The sequence below is a fragment of the Rhinolophus sinicus genome, linkage group LG03 (genome assembly GCF_036562045.2).
Source record: "Rhinolophus sinicus isolate RSC01 linkage group LG03, ASM3656204v1, whole genome shotgun sequence".
Classification (NCBI taxonomy): domain Eukaryota; kingdom Metazoa; phylum Chordata; class Mammalia; order Chiroptera; family Rhinolophidae; genus Rhinolophus; species Rhinolophus sinicus.
The window spans coordinates 3,950,611-3,969,785 of NC_133753.1; the positions used below are offsets into that span (position 1 = coordinate 3,950,611).

Here is a 19,175-nt window from a genome sequence, read left to right on the forward strand (position 1 = left end):
TGCATGTGTTCACGTTTAAGGACCTCAGGTGCCTGGAGTGGGATGAGTGACAATTCCATGGGCAGCCAGCACTGCCATCGCCACGTCTAATTCAGTCATTCACGTGTCCGTTCATTCTTCCTGTCACTCTTCGATTTCAATGTTTATTCTCTTATTTATAGGCCTCAGGTGCACACAATTGGACTAACTGTAATCTGTGCTTCCCAGTCTTCTCAATGCCGGTCCGTGAGGCTCCCTTTTGCTCATTAATTCCTTGTACTCATGATTTGCTTTAGGGTTTATTTAACTATCTCCAGAGCCCAGTTTTGAATTAGTCATAATTTTTGGCTTTAAACCTTCTCATTTTTTTTTCTAGCATGGCCCCTCTCTCTCATATATTTGTGTGTGTGTGTGTGTGTGTGTGTGTGTGTGTATTTAATTCATTCAATGTTTTGCTTATGTCCATCTTGTCATAATTTTCTGTGTCCCCCTCCCCCTTCCTTGCTTTCCCTTTTTTGCGTTCTTTTATCCTCCTGAGCCTCAAGTGCGAAAGTGAATTAATTGAAATAATCATTTCTCATTTGTTCATTCACACAGTCATTCCCCTATTTATTTAGGCATGTTTTTTTTTCTGATGAACCTCATTTTTTACTATTTATTATATTTAATGAATAATATTTGTTCACTGTATTTAAGTACTTATCCAGTAAGTGCCTTTTCTTCCATATGTCTATTTTAATTTCTTTTCCTACATGTTTCCTTTTCCCAGCAGTCTTCCCTTTCAGACTTCTTTTCCGGCTTTCTCAAGGAACACATGCATTTATTCTCAGTCTGGTGTGCATGGCATTGTTTTTATTCTTCATAAACTCTGGGGCCACAGATTTGAATTAACGCGGATGACGATGCCAGTGCTCTGTCATACTCTTAATTGTTTGGCCGACTTATTTATTATCTTTTCTACTCCATTTTTATGTTGATTTTTCCCCCATCTTAATTGTTTTTTGCTACCAGTCTTTCAATCTTCCTTTCTCACTGCTTTTCATTCTTTTGGAGACCAGGCACCAAATTGGGATTGGCTGAACCCTAACCCCCTCTGCAGCTCCCTCGTCAGTCAATGCAAATCTTTCTGCTCATTCTTTCCTTCATTCATGCATTCATGCATCCATTCAGTCTTTCTTTCTATTTAAATAGTTATTTTTACACATCTAGATGGCAGGTGCACCTAATTGGATACATGATAATCTATAGTCCTCCCCTCCCTGGCCCCGTGGAGGTCCTCCCTTCCATGTTTCAGCTTTCAACTGTTTCCTGGGTGGGTGGGTGGTTGCCCATCTCAGAAGCACAGATGTGAATTAATCAGTGTGCTTGGTTCCCGCTCCCTCATTCTTATTCCTAGAACAGCTCTCTCTTATATGTGTATATCTATGTGTTCATTAATATATTACCTTTCTCCGTTTTCTGGTGATTTTTACATTGCTTTCCAACCTTCACTGTTTCTCTCTTTCACTCTTTCTTTCTTGCATTCTTTCATGCTTTGGAGCTCAGCTTCCAATGGACTGATGCATCGTAATGCTACCTGCAAACACCCATCCTTGGCCCCTGCAGCTCCATGTCTGTCTCTCTCCTTCCCTCTTTCCTTCCAACATTCATTCATTCATTCATTTCTTCCTTCCTGTTTGCCTTCGTCTTTTTAGGTATTTACTCCTCTGTTAATGGAATTGAGTCCTTAGATTTTGACCAATTATTGTCCACAGTTTGTGACGGCCTCTTATTATCAGTCCTAGCCTAATCCTCTGCTGCGGATCTACACATTTGTCCATTTAGTCATTGTCACTTTTTACCCTTCCAGTCTCTTTTGTTACAGCTTTCCACATCCCCTCCTTTCTCACGTGCTTTCTTTCAGTCTCATGGAGCTTCGGTGCCCGGAGGGAATTAATTACAACCCTTCCAACGCTCATCAGGAGTGCCTGCGGGCCATGCCTCCTCCCTTCGCTCCATCCCATCTGTTTCCTTAGATGCTCATGCACTTGTCTACTTACTTATTATTTTATGGAGACTACTGTGGTTTTAGACTTGGACTCACCAAGTAGACGTGATCCACAACAGTCTTTCACTACTCCTAGCTTTGCCTTCTTTTCAATAATACACCCATTCATGTATTTCTCTATTTAACACGTTACTTTTCCTTCCATATTTCTTGATGTAGATGTTTTATCTTTTTCTCTCATTCTTTTATCCTTATAACAGATGTCAGCTCCCAGGTCTACAACTCAAAGCCCCTCATGCCATGGCCCCATCTGGGCCCAGGTATTCCACTGCTCACCCAGCCACGTTTTTTTTTGTGGGTTTTTTTTTTTTTTTTTTTTTTTGGCTTTCATTCATTTAGAAATGCATTTATTTGTGTGTATCCAGAGTTAGTAAAAGTTAAATCTCACCTTTGGTCCCCTGGGTCCTCTTTCATTTGTAACTGATCTTTGAACTCTTTCTCTGTTGTTTTATTTATTTTTCTCTGTTGTTTATTTACTTTCCACAAGCACATATATGGATTGATCCTAACAACAGGCATATAATAACCTGACCTAGTCCTCCTTATATATTTACTCATCTCCTAATTTTAAAAAATTCTTTTTCCCTTTTATGTAATATTTGGCTTCTTGCCATTTTCTTTCTTCCTTCCAATCACCTGTTCCTTCTCTCTTGCATCTTTTCATTTTGATGGGCCTCATAATCTCATCCTCCCCATTGGTTTGTGGGTTTTTTACAGTTACTTTCTTTTTATTTTTACAAAATTCTGTACATAATCAATGTATACATACACATGAGTTCAGAGATAAGTATACACCGTGAAACCATCACCACGATCTATGTCATAAATCTATCCATCAGCTCCAAAAGTTTCCTCCCACCCTCTTATTATTATTAACATTTATAAGTATATTTAACATAAAATCTACCCTTAGCAAATTTTTACACGTACAATCCAGTATTGTCACCATTGGTTTATGCATTTCCACTTCTCATTCCTTCTTTCTTTTATTTAGATTTTATTATTTTATTGACCAACTTTAGGTGCTATATATTTGAAATACACATATTCCTTGGTCCATGATGACGTGCTATTTGTTTGTGTGTGACCTTATTTGCATACTGATTCAATATTTTATTGATTTATATATTGATCTCCTGTAAGTCAAATTGGATCTTGTTGAGTGTACACTCTCATCCTGGCTTACTTATTTCTTTACCTGTTTATTCATTCCTTCATACTTTCATTCATTCATTCATCCATTCACTTATTTGGACCATGTAATAGATACAGTATCAGCAAAATGACCTCCCAATCACAGCATCTTAGACCTTCCTTTCTCCTACTACCAAGTTAATCACCACGGTGTGTACAATCCAGGGTCCTTAACACCTACACGTGGCAGGTACAAGCATGGGCACAGTAAATGTTAGTGCAGCCAGACCCGCCCAGGGCTCCCATCCTAGACAAAACCAGGGGCAGATCTGCAATTAGGGCCAGATGTCCAGCCCCCTGGGCAGGGCAAGCCCTTCCCCCGGGCTCCTTGAATGGCCATCCCCATGAGAAAGCTGTTTCAAGACCCAGGAGTACATAGAGACACACACGTTGTACACGGTCTCCGGGTTCCCCGGTGGGAAACGACGGACATGGCGTTCGTTTTTAAATAGACAGCTTTGTCTGCAGCAATATAAAAATATTTTGGCCTTTCAAGGCCAATACAAAAGAAATTCCCCATTACCATTGCTGAGTGTCTCAGTCCCAAACAATAAAGAACTTGAAGAGGCTTAGCCGGAAACTTTGAAGACAGAAAATCTGCCCATTCTGTTTTCCAGACATTTCAAGGGGGTGAGCGAAGGTCAGTGGAGCTGGAAGCCCATTTGAGAGGCAGGTCCCTCGGCCCGAGTTTTTTCCTTGGCCCTTTGAAGGGCCCCCAGCTCACAAGGGCACTTCCATCTTAGTCTGCCCTGCGGCACAAGAGCCAAAGGGACACTCAATAATGAAAGGGCCATTCATTTAGAGGAGTGAAAGAGAAATTCTTTTGGGGTCCGGCACTCGAAGCTGTCTATAGAATTCTTTGCCACAGAGACAACACAAGGCGGCTGGAGGTCCTGCCTTAGAACACAAGACCCCAGGTCCACACTCGACTTGCCTTGCTGGGCACCCCCTTCCCCGTGAGCAGACCACCAGCCAGTGCTCGCCAGGCCCTCCCTCGCCTGGCAGTGTGCTGAGTGGCAGCACCCCACCCTCAGTCACAAGGCCACAGATGTACACCCCAAACTCCAACAACTTACGATTTTACAGGTGTAGGGTGCTGGGGTCCAGTGTCTGAGGTCCCTTCCCACGAAGGATTCCGGGCAAAGGCTTCGTCTGGAATAAGAAAGCACTGGGTCACTGGAAGAGAACCTCACCCAACTTAAGCAGGGACTCCCCAACTTCTAGCAAGTGTAGACCAAGCATTTTTTTTTTTTTAATACACTGGGTCACGCACGCACCTACCCGCCACGCTGCCCACCCCAGCTTCAGCCACAGACGGAATGGATGGGGCCTGGGAGAGGCACGCAACATGACACCTGACCCAAGAGCCCTCGGGTTAGTGCTACCCGTGGGGCTAAGTGCTGTTTGTGAAACCCAAAGGTTTAGGGCCACTGCACGAGTGACAGCGGAGCTGGGCAGCGAAAGGGTGGCTAGGATGCTCCCTAGAAGGGCATCCCGCCTTGCAGGAAGAGCACAGCATCAGTCCCTACGTGCTCAGGGAGAAGCCAACAGTATACTGTGGTGTGAGGGCGGGCAGGCGGGGCAGCTGGCCCCAATGGGACACAGACGTGGGCTGTGGGCCACACCGAGGGTCGTGAGGTCCTTCATGTGCAGTGCTCCTAAAGCCACGGCATGTACCTCATGGGACAACAGGCATCTTCACTCTGCTAATTATGTATGCATGTTAATTAGCACCATGAAAAGCTGTGACCAGGCACATCAAGCCTTTGACTCCAAGCATTTGCCTTAGATTTTGAGTTTTAAAATAGTGAGTTGAGTAATGGCAAATACACGTCATTACAGTAGACCCTCGGTATCCATGGGGGATGGTTCCAGGACACCCCCCCAGACCAAAATCCTTAGATTTATATGAAGTGGCGTCATATTGGCAGATGACATACGCACATCCCCCCATGTACTTTAAATCACACCCAGATTACTTGTAAGACCTAATACAGTGGAGATGCTGGGGAAACAGTTGTCATGCTGTATTGTTTAGGGAACAATGACAAGAAAAAAGTCTGTACGTGTGCAGTCCAGACGCAGCCAGCAACCACCGTAAGCCTCACGACAAGTACACGTTGTCAGCAGCAGCGGAACTTTCTTTTTCAAATATTTTCAATCCACATTTGGTTGGATTCATGGGTGTGGAACCCACAGACACAGAGAGCCAACTATGTGTTGGCTCATCGACTGTGACAAACGTGCCTCACTAACGCAAGACACTAATGGTGGGGAAACCGGGGAGGGGGCCATGGGCACTCCCTGGACTCGCCACTCACGTTTTCTATAAACCTAAAACTGCTCAGGAAAAAAAATCTATTCATTAAAAAAAAAACAATTTAAGTGACTTGATTTTGAACATATGTTCGTTAGACTCTAGTGAAGGTAAGGTACGGCCCAGAGGTGGCTGAGGTTTGAAGAGTAAGGTGGAGGGTGGAATTAGAGATTGGGGCAAGAATGAGGGCACAGGCTGCCCCTGGCCCTCCAGGGGACCCCAAAGAAGAGGCTCTCACAAACCCCACCCATGCCCTGACTTAAGCCACTTGGACACCCCACTTTGCCACTCCATTCCCAGTCATGTCATTCTCTGGGGCACCCAGGAACCTGGCCAGGACCGAAGGGAACACACCTTTTACTTCCAAATTATCCTAAATTCCTTCCCTGGCCTCGAGCTTCCCAAACACTGTTTTCCCCTAATTGGTTGATTTTATATCCAAAAAACAAAGAGGTCTTTAATAAGTGTTAAGCAGTTATCAGCTTGTGGGTGACCAAGGACAGACTCTAGTTCTCTAAAGGCTCTGGGCCCCCCATTCTGTACTGTATACCACCTGAGCCATTTCAGGCCCCCCTAGGAGCCCGCGAGGCCCTGGGGTGGCCCTCTCATCACCATGGTCCTCAGGTGACAAAGGAACTGCAGAGCCTGAACATGGAGCAAGACCACAGGCACGGCCACTTTGCATGGAAATGAGAGCCAGGAAAGTACTTTGGGGGTTTGTTCTGGTTTGGTCTCTTTGCTCTTTTAATAGGACCACAGAAATCAGAAGCAGCTCAGGGCATCTGGGTTTTTTCCTTTTTCCTGCTTCTGCTCCAGGGGCCCCATGAACATGCAGAGTTCCTGCTGCCCTTCATTCACTTTCGTGCAGACCCCAGGACGCTCCGTGAAGACTCAGCCTTGTTTTCATAGCTTCACGTACCAGCCCTGGGTTTGCGGTGATGTATGAATAACTCGGTGCTGGGCTGGAATCTTTACAGATGTCAGAGAAGCTGCAGAGATGAGTCACTGTCTGGAACCAAAAGAAAACACGAGGCCTCCTTACAGGGTCCAGGGGAACAATTGCCATGAGATTTGATTGAAGACCTCATAACCGTGTGCACTGAGCCCCTCATCCACGTAGCTAGAGCTGATGGACCTACCTATAACATCCTCCCTGGCTTACCGGGATTCGAAAATTCTAGCTCGGCATCCGAAGATTTTTAACGTCGCTTTTTTCTGGAGGCAAAGAGGACCTAATTGATCTGGCCTGTCTTTAGTACGAATAACTGGATGTTTAGAGCAAAGATGTAAAGGGATTATTTTGTAATAAAATGATCATTTCCAGAAATAGAGGCTGTAGTTTATACAAATAATCAGCATCGCCTCCAATCTCATGCTCCCTACCTGTTGAGTAAAGACCCCCCCCCCCTTACAACTTCCCCCTACAAATGGAAGCTCTTTGTAGAGCTCACTTCCTGTACCTTTGTCAAGGCTGGGGCCCTGAACATTACAGGCCAATTTATGAAAATGGGAGAGGTAATTGGGACATCTTTTGAAATCCTGTCCCCTCTCTCTTGCCGGCCCCCTCAGCCCTCTAATTCCAGTTGGCCGGGCTGTGAAGGATGCTTACATATGCCTCTTCCTGGAATTTTACTCTTTGCTTTAGGAGTGGGCAATTAGAGAGAATTAGGGCCTATTTGGCGTATGTGTACCATTAATGGATAGAGTGGCACAGGCAGCCTTGGGAAAAGCAGTCTGCTGGTCTAATTGAAGCTGGCAATTTTTCGATCCCTCATTTCAGCTCGCAGGTATTGTAGTCACCAAGGTCACAAGACAAAGGCTGCAGCCCACCATGGTAATCACCGGTGCGAGCCCGACCGCGGTTCTGCGAGCTATTTACTACCGCACAGTGGAACACAAAGAGATAGCTGGGGATGTTTTCCAAGCCAGGCCTGAGACTGGAAGCTGGCACAGGCCCCGTAACTGATCACATTTCCAGGAGTTGCCACCCTGATGGCTTTTTCAGGAAGTTCTCATCTGAGCGGGCCAGGGTGCCAACAGGGGTGTTGCCGAGGGTCTCGTGACCCAAAGGCTCAGGAGAAGGTGCAGCCAGCCACACCCTCCTGGGACTGCAGCCATGGGGCCAGTCTCATTACACAGTGATGGCTCCACAGCCCGGAAAGGGTTTCCAGGCCTGGCCGGAGGCCCACCCATCTGGAAGAATGCTCCATAAAATGAATCCTAGAATCCTTGCACCAAGGAGCCCCTTGGAGTTAGTGTGGGCCGTGAGAATCTATGTTCGCAAAAGGCTGACCGTGAGGACTGCTAATGACCATAGCCCCATTGCCTGGGCTGCTCAAGTGGGAGTTGGCCTTCGGCAGTGGGTGGCACATCCCAGGCCTGCCACCTTGGGCTCTGATTTCCTTGTTTCTAAAGTAGAAGGGGTTGGAAGGCAGTATATCAGTGATCTCAGTCCCCCAACTCTCAAGTTCCAACAAACAAACTAACAAGCCACAGATGACCGAGGCAGCCGGAAGGAACCCAGAGCTCCAAGGGTACTCAGAGAATGCTGATCCTTCACTGCCCCATTTCATAGATGGGAAAACTGAGGCCAAAGACCAGGCCAAGGTCACACCTATAGCCAGGGCTGCACATGCTAGAACTGGGTCTCTGGAAGGCCTCTCAGGGATGCCGTGTGACCCTGTGTTCGGAGTATCTCTCCTCTGACCACCTGACCTGTCCCAAGTAGCAGGGCGTGTGCCCTGATCCCAGTGCCCAGCCAGGAAGCTGGGGGGGGCCCAATCTGGACACTTGAGACCTCCATCCCCTCCCCTCGCTTTTCCAATACTGACATCCCATGCTTCTTCTGCCTTACAGAATATGCAGAAGTGACAGACTACTGCCTCATTTTACAGATGGGAAAACTGAGGCCCCGAAGCCAGGAGAAACAAAGACACTGGCCAAGATGGAGACCTGGGACTCCTTCCCCCGTGCCAGTGACTTTGCCCTGGTTCCAGCAGAGGGGCCCGAGCCCTCAGATTAGTTTAGGGCAATGATAACACAAACTGTTTTACAACTCAAAGGGTCCCCGTGCTCAGGGCCACCCCTGCCCAGGTAAGCTGCTCTCCCCTCATCCTCTCTGACCTCCAGTACAATTCTGTGGATCCACAAGCCCCCCAACCCCAATTTCTTAGTCTGGTAGGAATGAGCCTCTCTCCACCCATAGGGTGGCCCCAAGAAAAGGCCGGAAAGGCAGGAGCAGCAGCACAGCTACGGTCCTGGACGGCCCACACAGACGTGCGGTCAGCCTTTGGCCCCTCTGACTGTCCTCCTTCCCCAACTTTCCATCCTGGAGTTCTGTCCCTTGGCCCCATTCTGTCTCTTTGGCTGTCTCTTGGGCATCAGGCCCAGTTCGATCAAATTCTTGTTTACAGGCACAGCTACACTGATTCTTCCTCCTGAGAAATTTGCAAAAAGAAAGCCCTAGAACAAGGAGCATGAGCATGGCCAGGGTCATGCTGCTGGGGTGGCTGGTTAAGCGTGCCATTGTGCTGCCTCTTGTCTGTGTCTCCGAAGACACACACACAAGGGCAAGGGGGCCCCGCAGGAGTCCCCCCCGGAGGGGACACACACACACTCCCACACCCTTGGTCTCAGGAGAAGGTAATTGAGGTTTTCTTCTTTTCATCTGAAGAAAAGGCACCTTCTATTGAAAGAATGTATTCACAGACCTGGGAAAACTCATCTGCACTCAGCCCTCCCAATTATCCCCAGGTGGCTGTTCTCCGTGGGGGCTCCCCACATTCCTTTCTGCCTGTGCCTTTGTTTCCATCAGAACGGCCCTGGGAGCTCCCAGGCTAAGAGTCTCCTCCTTAAGCCCCTGCCAAAGACCCTATTCACTGCGTGCAGAGAGAAGCCAGGCAAAAGGTGGTGGGCAGGCTTCCTTCCCCCGACCCCCAGGGTGGGGGACTTAAGAAGTCTCCATCTGGATTTTTTTTTAAGCCCAAAGAAATTGGAGAGCAATTAAGAGAGTCATGACTACACCCTCACCATCCTCCTCTCCCTTAATTAACTCCTCTCTCACACACATCCCCCCAGGTTGGGGCCCACCCCGGCCTCAGCCACCCAACACCTGCTCTGCCCACAGGTCCCCATGACCACCAAGGACTTACGGTGGAAGGGAGCCAAGAAGACAATTATAGATATGTCTGGAGACATTCTAATTGCACTTAGTGCCCCAAAACATGACTAGAGCGATCCGTTTTCCAGTGAAGACTGGGGATAAAGACCAAGTGCTAAAATCCAGAAGGCACCAGAAATTCCAGGACATGTGGACACCTCCCAAGACACAGCTCTCAGGGGTCAGGCAGCTTGTGTTGGCACAGAAGGGAGTCCCTCCACCTCTTCTGGATCCAGCTAAATTTGGGAACCCTCACCCTGCTCTTCCTGTCCTGCTCCAATGCCCAGAGGGTGCCCAGTGGGGGGCAGGCTTCCTCCCAGTGGAGTCCCTGGGGCTCCCTCCCTGCGTGCCTTTCCTGGCTCTGAAACTGACTCATTCCTCGCCAAGGTGTTCCTGCCTCTACCAGCCCTTCCCTCAGACTTCCCAGAGGGCTGGGACTGCTCCTCTGAACCAGCACCATAGTGACAGTCTTCCCTCCTGCCCCAACCAGACTTGTCTCTCCCTTGCCAAACGGGAACCCCACACTTGAGATGGCCTCATTTGGAGAGCTACAACTCTTTTTCCGGAATGTTCCATGTGTTCAAACCAGGGGTTGGGAGACCAAGCTATACTTCTTTATTCCTCTTTGAGGAGAGTGGATAGGGCTCCAAGCAGCGGGGGGAAGGGAACTCGCTCTTGGGACTTAGCCACAACTTGTTCAATTCCAGTCTTCTACAAAGAAAAGGCCCCCCAGCACCCCAGACCTTTCCCATTTCAGCCAACAATACTGGTTTCTACATTGTCCACTGCCCTTTAACCCTGTGCAACCTTAATTTGTCTCCCCCCACGCCCCCCTCTGTGTAAAGCCGCCTTCCTCTTTTCAAGGAAAAATTCATTAGCAAACTCATTAACGACGGGCAGATTTTTTTTCTTTCTGGAAATCAGATTGCACATAAAAAAACACATTTAAGTTACTTCATGTAAATGAAGGAATAAGAAACATATGCGTCCTGCTGTCCTCAGTCTTGCCAGGTTTTGACATTACTTGGAGAAATGTGCTTGGAAATATATTTGGGGTTTAAAACACAAATCAGGAGGCACGAGGTCAGGGACCCTGGAAGCTGCAATCAGCCCCACAGGCAACCTGCAGGTAGGAAAATTGGGGGGAGGATGAAAGAGGGGGGCCCTTTTTTCCTTTCCATGAGCACAGAGGCTGAGTGGCACTCAGTTCCCTTTCCCACCCACCCAGGGGAGCCAGGCAGACAGGAGGGCCAGCTTGCAGACAAGGCCACCACCTCTTCCCTGACATCTGAGCCCACCAGGAAGCGTCCAGCTAGATGCAGGCCCCAGGGAACAGCTTAGGACAGTGACAAAATGGCCAGATAAATCCCTCCCTCCGCGGTGACAGAGTCCTCTGCCCATCTGGCCCGTTAGGGTCTCATTTCCACCCTCTCACTGTTCAGGGACGGGCCAATCCATCAAAAAAGAATTCTCCTGAAAACAAATATTTTTCAACTCTTAATGATGGCCTTCCTGAAATTCCTGTGATGATTGGCTGCAAGGCTGATGGATGATGCTCTGTTTCGACGTCTTTAATTGAGAACTTGATCTATTGTTATGTATTTTGTGCTTATGACACACAAAACCCAAAATACGTGTTTGCCCAAGACTGCACATTCACAAGTGTACCTGAAATACAGCTCAGCCCAAAGACAGGCCACCCCAAACTGCTGAGCAGTGGGAGGGGTGGGGGGCTGGCAAAGTCTGGGACTGGTGGGGCACTTGCCCTTGCCTTGACTCCCCTTCAGCTCAGTCCACCTTGAAGGAGTCCTGAGATGTTCCCTCAGGAAGAATCCAGAAGCCCAGGGCATTTGGTTCAGACTACCTCCACGGATCTTTCTGGTAAGCTCCAGATATGACCCCCCTAGGAGTCCTACATCCTGCCCTGTGTAAAGCTCCTGCCAGGCCTCTCTTCCACGTCACCATGTTTGCAGGTGGCTCAGTAAATGCCAGCTGTGGAGTAAATATCACAGGGCAGAGTCTTCCGGGGGCCCCTCCCTGGGTTTAGTCCTGGGCACACTCTCCCCCACCTCTCTCCATCCTGAGGGGCTCTCCCGGGAATGAAAACAAGCAGACAAAGGCAACAGCCCCCCCGGCTGGATCCCTCTGCCCCTCTCCGCCTACACTTTCACGTTTTATTTAAAAATAATATCCGCACCCCATTTCCATTTCAGGGGAGAAGGCAGGGCTGTGGAGGAGCTGTCTCTGAAACTTCTGTTTGAGGAAAGTGTGTTATGGATGCCATGCCAGAAACCCAAGACCCACAGGGAGCCCAGAGGCAGCAGGCCACACAGGGGCTGAGGCACCTGAAGGCGAGGCCCCCAGCTCGGCTCAGAGCCGTGTTCACACCTTTCCTCTCGCAGAGACCCCCTGTGTAAGTGAGCATCACGGGGGGGGGGGGGGTGCTGGCATCTGGGGAATTGACTCCACATCACCCCCGGCCTCCAGGCCTTTGTCCTCTCCCACCTGGACCACCTGGCACTCTGCACACACTGATTCATCCTGGTATCTACCCCGGGCACAGCAGACATGAGGCCCGCCAGGCATGTGAGCACAGCCCCCCTAGACTGCTGGCTCCAAAAACACCCCATTGCACCTCTATGAGACTCAGCCGTTGGGACCCCAAAAAGAATGGTGGCCTCAGCTAAGCCTCCTCTTTTCCTGTCCACCTTGGTCAGCTGCCGCATGGGCCACATCACCACGTGGGACCTCCCGGGACACCCAACTTGACCCTCCGGACCTTAAGGCAAAGCTGGTCTTGGCACCCCAGGACCTCAGCCCCGAGCCCCCAGGCTCCATTAACATGTCTTGCATAAGTGAACCACAGATAAACAAATGACGAATCCTGGAGGGAACTGTGTGCTGTAATCCTCTGCTTTCTTCTTCTTCTTCTCTACCATTACTGATTTTATTTAAACAAACAAAACATTCCCATCTCATTGCAATTTCAGGGGTGAGGAAAAGAGGCCAAGAGAAGAACTCACTCAAAAACCACTATTTGATTAAAGGACATTATCAAAGCCTCATGTGTGAGAAGCCAGCATTTTCTTGGGGACGGACATGACCGTGGCGTGGGAGAGAAATGTTTTTCTAGCTACAGAAAAGACAAGCATGTGTGTTTCCACATCTCTAAACTGGGGGGTGCTTAGGGAGCGAGTGTACCCTGATTCATCTCATTAACATGCTCAGCAAAGCTTTGATGAGGACCTACTATGTGCCTGGCCCTAGCCGGTTGTCACGGCCCGGGCCAAAGTGGACGCTCCTTACTTACCATTCAGGGCCCACAGCATGCCGTCAACTGGGTGGCCCCTATGCACGCTGGCTCCGTGAGGCAAGGCAGCTTCCAGACCCCCAGGCCCCGGGATGGGGTAGAAGGAATGGCCCTTCCCCAGGCTAAATGTATAGCCTTGAACAGAAGACACGTGAGCTGAACCTAATGAAATCTTAAGTGCCCCAAGAAAACAAGAGACTCACCCCAAACCAGGAAGGAAGCTAGAGGCATGGGGCTGAGGTGAGATACCAGGTGACCGTCAGGAAGGAGGGCCAGGTCCAGGGCGATGGTCGTCTGGGGGCTCTTCCGCCTCTTCCATCCAGTCCTTCGGCCAGCCTGGCCAGGTCGCAGCCTCTGTGCTGATGATGGGGTCGCCTTTGGGGACAGAAAGTTAGAATTACAGGAAGGCAAGCACCCAAGAAAAGCTACACATACACCAAGAAAAGGCACAGGGCCTAGTCTCACCTCAAGTTTGGTTTTCAGTGGAAGAAGGTGGCTCATGGGCATAAGCGATGACAGGAAAAGGTGCAAGAGAAGCCACAGGCCTGCGGGGGTCAGCCCGCAGACCAAGCTGAGACCTAGGGCAGGCAGAGCCCAGGATTCAGAGGGACAGGGTGGTGGTACGGGCAGGCCGTGGGAATACCTGCTCCGACACGATGACAAAGGGTTCTGGGGGCAAGGGGCGGGACAAAGTCACTTGGACCCTGGGAACAGGCCCATGGGGGGAGGCGTTTGAAGATGGTTGGGGGAGATGGCATGCCAGCAGGGGATTGTCCCACAGGTACTGGGGGGCTGCTGGCAACCTGGGCAGCACTGAGAAGGAGTGGCTTCTTGGGCTGGGGGAAGGGTATTTGATCCAGCATCAGGGTCAAAGGCAAATAGGTAGGTGGACGAGGCAGCAGGCAGAACCAAGTAACACAAGTGTGGGCTCAGCAAGGAAAACCAACCTGTGAGTCAGAGGGTTGGGCAACTGAGGCCCAGAGAGTAAGGAGCTGGGTGACTCGGGCACAGACAAAGGGGATGTCAGTCAGGCCAAGCAAGAGACTGTGGCAAGCAGAGCTCCAGGTGGGCAACCAACCTGGCTGGTGGAGGGCCAGGGGAGGAGCTGCCAGGTAGAGCAGAGCAGGTAGGCAGCCAGGCAGACGAGGAGCCTACAGAGCTCCCTGGAGGTTCCCAGCCATCTGTCTTTTGCATGGCACAGGCCCCAGCCAGTGACTGGGAGGCAAAGGAGCTGGATTTAGCCCCAGGGGGAGGAAGGTATCATGGAGGGAGGGGTCCAGCTCTCGGGACCCTCAACTCAAGAGGGAGACCTGTGTGGCCAGAGCCCAAGGGGACACACACCACAGCTGTTCCTGTGCTCCCACCAGGGCAGGGACCCGGAACAGCTGTCAGCACTCAGCTACGGGATGGGTGTGGAGGCAAGGCAGGCAGGAGGGGCTGGCTTGCAGAGCCCTGGAGATGAGCAGGTTTGAGGCTCCTCCAGGGTCTGAATTAAAGGCCACCGGCCAACTGGCCAAAGGAAGGCAAACCAGGCCCGCCCCTCGCACCATCTTGCCTGCCTTCTACAAGGCCGGAGTGGGCTCCGGCACTGGGGCAGCCCTGAGGCCGCCCTCAGCAGAGGCAACCCCCCGGCCCACGCTCCCGGGGGGCAGAGGCCATCAAGGGACGTGCTAGCGTGGCGGGTGCCAAGCCCGGGGCCGGGCCGTGGGCTTGCTCAGTAAGGATCAACTGTTGAATGACGGGATGGACGCATGAGTGAATGAAGGGGTGAGACTGGCAGGGCCCCTGCTCAAATGGGGCTGGGGGTGGGGCAAAGCCCACTCCTCTCAGTAACACGAAATCCACCCTCCACCCTTTTGACCTGTAACTACTTACGCCCCATTGACTCCCGTCTAGCAACTTGAGTATGGCAGTCAAGTTCCTTCATTGACTCACCTATCCAAACATACATCCCACATACTCTTACTGAACCCCACTTTGTGCCAAGCTGGTGCTGGGACACCCAAAGGAGGTGTGGGCTGGCCTAGGGCACCCCCAGAGGACCGGATTAGGAAATGGTGATGGAGTACAGGAGAGAAGGGAGGATGGAGCACAGAGGTGAGCAGTAAAAGCAGAAAACCAGAAACTCAGAAGAATGGGGGAGCACAGCTCCGGGTGTCACTCGTTCCCTAGTTTCCCATCTGATTAAATCACATCTTCCCAAATCTCCGAAGCCTCCAGGGTTCACCTGAATGACAGATGTTGAGATCAGTGGGTTCTGGGCATCCAGGGGCCAATTCAGGAAGCCACCCAGGACCCCTGGGCTGGAACAGTGGAATGCAGGGGTCCCATGAGCACAGGCACAAAATGGGGTGCCACAGGAACAAGGAAACAAAACAGCCACCACTACACTCAGGGGAGTGATGAGGTTTGGACCCCTCTGCTGGTGGCCTCAGAAAAATAAGGCTGCCTGATTCACAGAAGCCCCAGCAAGCGCAGGGTGGGGAGATGGGTTTCCCCGGCTGGGCAGTTAGGGCCCTGGGAATCAGCACGAGACCCCGGCTGACGCATGCCTTGCACCCGCCATGGGCACTCAAATGCTAGAATACAGATGACACTTTGGGCCTGTACTTTTAACTTTTTGAGGGCATAGCTCAGTGGCCTGTATAGGGATTGAACCGGCAACCTTGGTGCTACCAGCACCATCCTCTAACCAACTGAGCTAACCGGCCACCCCCTGGGCCTGGGCCTATATTTCAATTATCACTATGTATTTGATGTGAGAAGGATCCTATGGATTTTTTTCTTGTTTAAAATGTGTCCTCTCAATTAGAACCAGGAACTGCTGTCTGTCCAAGAACTGGATGGAAGAGAGTTTTTGTGGGAGCCCCATTTTCAGAGGTGCCACCCTCATCGTCCCCTAGTCTGGTCGACATCTGGGTCACCTCCACGAAAAGGTGGATACCCTTTGACATTTTTTATTGGGGTACTTGAGAGCAGGTTTTGCTAACTTGGAGTGTCTGACTCTGATCCAGGCAGCCAGAGGACCCTAGCAGAAAAGAGGGAGGGAGGGAGGGAAAGAGGGAGGGAATGGAGGCTCATAAGTTTTTCACTAAGTTGTCTTGCTCCAACCTCCTCGCTTCCCCCTTCATTTTCCATTTGGCTGAAGATCTGGCCAGATCCTGAAGTTTAATTGAAGTGATCTTATTTAATTGATCTGCCTTGGGATGACAAATGTCCAGAACTCGGGACACACAAGGGCAAGTTTCAGGCTCGGGCCATACCTGCCGACATTAATGGGCTTGCGGGAGTTCTAGGATCAGGACAGAAAGGAGTTCGGTCAGGGCACAGGATGTGGGATGAGGACAACACGAAGGGCACGAGTGCCCACAGGGTCTGGTGCCGGTTCAGAGCCGTCTGTCCCCTCTGCATTTGGCTCACTGCCCAACAAACCACTAGCTCTGAACCTCACTCCTCAATATGCAGGACCTAAATGTGAACCCCAAGCCATGCCCTTCCATGGGGATGGGGGGCCTCTGGGGCACAAATATCCATCCATTTTTTGACCTGGATGAGACAATACATGGGTGTTCACTTGGTGATAATTTCATGGGTTCTACACCTGTGACTTGGTACTTGTCTACCAGTTGGTAACCTTAAGTTTTTAATGTTCCATGGGTTCTGAAACAAGTCATGTGCGTGCTAGCGTTGGAACCGGGCACCCGTTTTCCTCAGCTTCTGGAGAATGAATCCCAGAGGCAGGCATCACCCTGGCCTGTTGCATCTGCGCAGCGGGTCCAACAAAGAAACTTTCTGCAAAAGCAGCCCTTCCCCAAAACAGCCTTCAACCTCCAACCTCCTTGAAAGGGCCAGGCCAAGACTTAAATGAGGAGCAAATGAAACCTCAGCTCCAGCCCGAAATTAGAAGTGTGGCCTAAGGATCACGGCGCCCCTGCCCCAGCAGACGCCAGTTCACCTCATTATGATAATCAGTGTGTTTTTCCTTCGCGGACAAAGAAAGCTCCTTATGAGAGGAACATTGGAACCCAGCAGCTAGCTCATTAACGTCTGCAGCCTCTTCCTTGACAAGGCCCAAGATTAGCCCTGTGTTCATTAAGGAAAAGGGCGGAAAGTGGAATAAAACTGAAAAACACAGCTGGGGGGAGGGGGAGGGCTCTTTCTGTTGGCCATTCATTCATTGAAAGACTCCGTGTACCTTCAGCATTTAATCACCAGCAAAGGGGCCAGGGAGGGTTTAACCAGGATGAAGGAGGTAAAGAGGTTAAACTTGATAGAAGGAGTTAAAACCCCAAAACGGGGCAATTTGATTTGAAAGCTTCCTGGGATTTGTCACTGGGGTAATCAATTTAAAACCTTTTTCCTGTTTATTTTAGCCCAACCCAACCCAAGAGGAAACCTTTCTCTGGGTGTGTTTTTGGTAGATTTTAATATTTCCTAAGTTTCCCTTCCCTACTTTTTTGTCTTTAAGTGCCTTTTTTTAATTCTTTTCTTCTTTCTCTCCCACTTCCCCCCTCCCCTCTCCACTTCTTTCTTCTCTCTGTGGTCTTCCCCGTGGGAACTTAACCTGTAAGAAAATCTGATGGTGACTAATTGTATTTTCTCATGAGTACTTCACTGACCTTATTTCAAGTCCCTCAAAGTGTCTGGTTCTCACTTGCAAGACAACCCACCTGACCTGCCAGGTGAAGATTTTTAACCCTATTTTGCAACCAAGAAAAAGGGGGCTTGGAAAAACTGACCTACCTACTCCAAGGCCTCAGCACCAGGTGGGTTAGCCAGGACTCAGATCCAGGGAGAGATGGTAAAAGGAAAGTTCCAGAAGTTGGGTGATCTGGATATGCGAATTCCTAAAAGAAGCTAAGAACAACGAAGGATGCCAGGAGCAGGTGTCCCTGAGAAGTCCACGGGGACTATGTGTCAGGAGAGGTGAACCAGGGCTGAAAGCCATGAGAGGCGAATGGGAATGTGTCCGTGTGTCCGTGTGTCCATGAGCCAGAAACGTGTCCGGGGTTAAGCTACAGAAAAGTCATTACCTGAGTGAGAGCTGTTCGACGGAGTACAGAAGTCAGGAAGCAGTGGGTTGAAGAGGAAATTGGAGGTGGAGAAGGAAGACAGCAAGTGTAGACAGGCCTTTCAAGAAGCTTGTCTGTGAAAGGAAAGAGAGAGACTGTAGTTGCCAGAAAGGACAGTGGGAGGCTCAGGCGCAGGGAGAAGTTAGGAAATCAGAGTATAATGGGTGGCAGGAGGTCCAGGTCTCAGACAGGAGGGGCAGTGTAGAGGACACCTCTTCCTTTAAGACACAAGAGGCAAAGGGGGTGCAAATGTATCATGGGGCCCAAATCTGAAGGGCCGCTTGACAGCCTCTGTTCCCCTGGGAGGCAGCAGGCCAGCCCCGGGGTCGGAACAGGGAGTTGTGAGGGTCAAATGAATTGACAGTTGCAAAAAGGCCTTTGCAAACTGCAAAGGGAGACATAAATGTTCACTGTAATTACTCACTGGTAGTAGGACGCTCAATTTTACAGCCCACTCAAATCACACTGGGGCCTGGATTTTCACTGACCAGAAATTATGCGTCCTTACATTAAAGATGGAAAAACCAGTGGTAAAAGCTCCTGCAGGCCTCTGGAAGACAAAAGGTTCCCTCCTAATAGCCTGGATTAACCCAAAGCAGATCTCCGCCCACTTCATTTGTCACCTTCCAAGTCATCCTTCCACCTTCATTTGCCACATAATCCAATCAGGCCCTTTCAGAAGCCGGGAGCTATTGTCTACACCAAGCTGGGCTTCTCTAAAGCAGCCTGAGTCGTTTTTTGTCTTGTCCGGACAAAACTGGTTGGCTTAAAAGGGGACGAAAGAAAGTGCTGGTCAAATGAGGACCCCAATTAGCTTCCAAGAGACTGTTTTCATCATCTTTGTATCACATACCAGGCCTGGTGCGCTGGGCATATTGTCGGTGTTCCAGAAAATGTTTGTTGAATTAATTCTGCTTTAATTCATTTTGGAATTTTATTGAATGCAAACACACACAGCACCTACTGGGTGCTAGCCCAGTTATTACTGAGGGAGCATAGGGCTGGGCCTGAGAACAATGAGGGACAACCTCCGTGTGTTAAGGATCTAGCAATTTCCACAGCAATTTACAAAGCACTTTCATAGTAGTTGCATCATT

The 19,175-nt window shown here is 49.9% G+C and overlaps 1 protein-coding gene across 4 annotated transcripts in view; it reads right to left on the reverse strand.

Annotated features, from left to right (window-relative positions):
- Positions 1-19,175, reverse strand: part of LOC109455581 (uncharacterized) — a 34,759-nt gene that overhangs the window by 11,155 nt on the left and 4,429 nt on the right. Inside the window, exons 4-8 of one of the 4 annotated variants that reach the window (XM_074326921.1) lie at positions 18,040-18,152; positions 17,750-17,863; positions 13,472-13,584; positions 13,210-13,381; positions 4,297-4,372 (exon numbers count right to left, since the gene is read on the reverse strand). In XM_074326921.1, coding sequence (XP_074183022.1) covers positions 4,297-4,372; positions 13,210-13,381; positions 13,472-13,513 — 290 coding nt within the window. In that variant the 5' untranslated portion in view covers positions 13,514-13,584; positions 17,750-17,863; positions 18,040-18,152. Of the gene's footprint in view, positions 1-4,296; positions 4,373-6,456; positions 6,547-13,209; positions 13,382-13,471; positions 13,585-17,749; positions 17,864-18,039; positions 18,153-19,175 lie in introns of all 4 variants that reach the window. The other 3 variants (XR_012494525.1, XM_074326920.1, XM_019747215.2) reach the window with 3 other exon arrangements.